Source organism: Antechinus flavipes, chromosome 2 (genome assembly GCF_016432865.1).
Source record: "Antechinus flavipes isolate AdamAnt ecotype Samford, QLD, Australia chromosome 2, AdamAnt_v2, whole genome shotgun sequence".
In the NCBI taxonomy this organism is placed as follows: Eukaryota; Metazoa; Chordata; class Mammalia; order Dasyuromorphia; family Dasyuridae; genus Antechinus; species Antechinus flavipes.
The window spans coordinates 12166553-12170088 of NC_067399.1; the positions used below are offsets into that span (position 1 = coordinate 12166553).

A 3536-nucleotide genomic window follows, 5' to 3' on the forward strand; every position below is an offset into this window, starting at 1 on the left:
CTCAGTCTTTTGACAAAAAAAAAAAAGCACATAAACAAATGACATCTGTTTACATGGATTTTATCTTAATGATCTGGCAATTTTAGAGCATAGGACGTGCCAAATGGATGAACCATATATATATAGTAAAGGATAGACTTGAATGAAATTAATATTTAGGATTGGGTTCTGTTTCTTATTGAAGGAAAGAATCATGAGTATTGAAAGTATATGTACAAGAAACCTGGATAAGGAAGCAACTAGGAAAGAATGGATGAAAAATAAAGCACACAAAGCCGGTTATGTTAACATAACTAATGAAGCAAAATACCTTAGTAAGGATAAAATCTTGGATCAAGAGTTCTATTCATCACCTTAAGTACAAAAGCATTAATATATTTCATCTAGTCTTAGGGCAGCAGAATTCTTCTGATAAACTTTATGTCAAAAGTCAACACAACTTTCTAGAGAGCCTACAAAAAGAGTAATAGGTACTGCTAATTGTCTTGCTTATCCTATTTACAGTACAGTTGACCAATTAGTCTGAAAATATTGCTGGCTAGTAATGTACTTATTGTATTACTTTTTTTTTTCCATGAAGTTTACATAAAAACAGCTAGAGAAGCTCCATAATACAAGAAGTTGTCTAAGGTTAAACCTTTCTATGTTGTTTTGTTTTCTTCTGGATCTGTGATTTTATTCATGTGAATTCTACATATATTAAATCTCATCTCCCAGTATCGATCAACAAAGAATTTGCCATTTATAATCTTAAAGAGCTGCCTAAGTATGCCATGAAGTGATTTATCCATGTTCATACAATTAGTAGATATCAGACACAAAATTTAAACCTAGATCTTCCTGAATACAAACTGGGTCCTCTAAACATTAAAATCCATGTGATTTCTAAAAAATATTTTATCACATCTTAATTCTAACAAGACTGACTTCCTCAAGCAAATTTCCCTGCCTAGTATTTTTTTTTCTAGTCTACTATTTTTTCCTTAATTAGCAATGGCAATAAAAAATCCATTTTATAAGTAACATAGCTCAGGTCTAGTATGTTTGTCATGTAGATCTGAGATAATTCTTCCCTAACAATAATGTTAAGGATGCATCTTTTCATTTAATTCATTACCTTTCTTTCTAAACATATGAAATATTTGAGTTTGTAAGGAATATATAACTAAGAAAATATGTCCTTCACTTTACCCTCAATCTATATTTTTTGTCTGAAATTACGGTTTTCCCATGTTTCTTTACATGTCAGGATTTGAAATGTTTGGGACTTTGATAGTGTATATCAAACTGATTTTCTACTAAAGTTTTAACTTGACATAACTTGAAACTTTCCCCAACCTTCCTATGGCATTATTATTACTCTATTACATTTTCCACTTACAACTGATGACCTCTATCTATGCTGTCAGAATATGGTCTATAAAAAAGACATCATGGAAAATTGCTTAAAGTGTTCCAGGTTCGGACTGAGCTTTCAGAGAGGGATGAGTTAACACCCTCAGAGAGGGATGAGTTAACACCTCGGCGAGACATGAGTTAACACCTCGGCTAGGGATGAGTTAACACCCCCGGCGGGGATAATTAACACTTCCGGATCTGGCTGGTTATATAGCTGGGACCCGAGCTTCAGTCCACCAGTCTAAGCCGGTTTGGTGTGGAGCTGTGCGTCTGGTTGTCGGAAACCTACGGATCTCCTTCATTCAGGCTGTTCACTGCGCTACTCGGTACTGGCCATGACGACCTCGGGGACGAGCAGTCCGACTGTGACTGAATATGTTGTTCGAGTTTCTAAGAACAACCTCAAGAGGTACAATATTATGGCTTTCAATGCAGCTGACAAAGTCAACTTCTCCACTTGGCATCGGGCCAAGATGGAACGGGATCTGAGCGACAAGAAGCTCTATCAGGAGGAAGAGAAGCCAGAATCTGGGGCTGGCAGTGAGTTTAAGGGGAAGGTCCGGGATGAGGCCAGGAGGAAGTATGGCATCATTCCCAAGGCCTTCAAAGCTGAAGACCAGCCCTGGATACTCAACGTCAATGGCAAAACAGGCAGAAGGTTCAAAGGAATGAAGAGGGGTGGGGTGACAGAAAACGCCTCGTACTACATCTTCAAACAGTGCCCCGACGGGGCCCTGGAAGCCTTCCCCGTGCACAACTGGTACCACTTCACTCCTGTGGCGCGGCACCGGACGCTCACCGCCGAGGAGGCCGAGGAGGAATGGGAAAGGAGGAACAAAGTCCTGAACTACTTCAGCATCATGCAGCGGCGGCGGCTGAAGGCCCAGGACCAAGATGAGGATGAAGATGAGCATAAAGAGAAGAAGAGCCGGAAGAAGCCCAGTGAGCTTCGCATCCACGACCTGGAGATGAGCTCTGATGACAGCACCAGCAGTGGGGAGGAGGGAGAGAAGGTCCCCAAGAGCAAGAAGAAGGCGGCTCCCTCCAGGGGGGGCAAGAAGAAGAAGAAGAAGGGCTCTGATGATGAGGCCTTTGAGGACAGTGATGATGGGGACTTTGAGGGCCAGGAGGTGGACTACATGTCAGATGGCTCCAGCAGCTCTGAGGAGGAGGCAGCAGGGAAAACCAAGGTGGGCCAGCTGGAGGAGGAGGGCCCTAAAGGCATTGATGAGAAAAGCGAAAGCAGTGAGGAGAGTGAGGAGGAGAAGCCCCCGGAGGAGGAGGAGAAGGAGGAAGAAGATAAGAAGGCCCCCAACCCGCAGGAGAAGAAGAGGGGGAAAGGAGACAGCAGGGAAGAGTCGGACACCTCGGAGGAGAGCGACATCGACAACCAGGCGTCCTCGGCCATCTTCATGACCAAGAAGAAGACTCCCCCCAAGAGGGAGCGGAAGGCCTTAGGCAGCAGCTCCAGGGGCAACAGCCGCCCGAGCACTCCCAGCGTGGACAGCGGCAGCACGTCCTCCACCCTGCGGGCAGCCGCCAGCAAGCTGGAGCAAGGGAAGCGGCCGACGGGACCCAGTGTTCCGCCCGCCGCCAAGCGCCCGAGGCTGGATGCCGGGCCCCAGAGCATCTCGGGGAAATCCACCCCCCAGCCTCAGTCCGGCAAGTCCACGCCCAGCAGTGGTGATATGCAGTTGACAGAGGACACGGTCAGGCGCTACCTGACCCGACAACCCATGACCATCAAGGACCTGCTGAAGAAGTTCCAGACCAAGAAGACGGGGCTCAGCAGCGACCAGACAGTCAAAGTGCTGGCCCAGATCTTGAAGCGCCTCAACCCGGAGCGCAAGATGATCCATGACAAGATGCACCTCTCCCTCAAGGGGCAATAAAAGCTGCTTGGCCAAAAAAAACAAAAAACAAAAAAACAAACAAACAAAAAAACCGGATTCCAGGATTCCGGTTTTTTTTTTGTTTTTGTTTTTGTTTTTGTTTTTTCCCCTTGGGTTTTTTTTTTTTTTTTTTTTTTTTTTTTTTGGATTTTTTTTCCTGGTTTTTTTTTTTTTTTTTTTTTTTTTATTTAGTGATCATTAGATGATGAATTATCTCTAATCATTGAAAAACAACATTTTCAATTG

General features: G+C 44.0%; 1 protein-coding gene across 1 annotated transcript; it reads left to right on the top strand.

The window, feature by feature from the left end:
* The first annotated feature begins 1733 nt into the window (after positions 1-1733).
* LOC127546308 (general transcription factor IIF subunit 1-like) lies at positions 1734-3290 on the top strand. Its single transcript, XM_051973500.1, has one exon. The coding sequence runs from the start codon at positions 1734-1736 to the stop codon at positions 3288-3290; it is 1557 nt and encodes a 518-aa protein (XP_051829460.1).
* Positions 3291-3536: the final 246 nt, after the last annotated feature.

Bases quoted from the DNA above. Each gene is read 5' to 3' on its own strand.
- LOC127546308 (XM_051973500.1), top strand. From the start codon at position 1,734: ATGACGACCTCGGGGACGAGCAGTCCGACTGTGACTGAATATGTTGTT.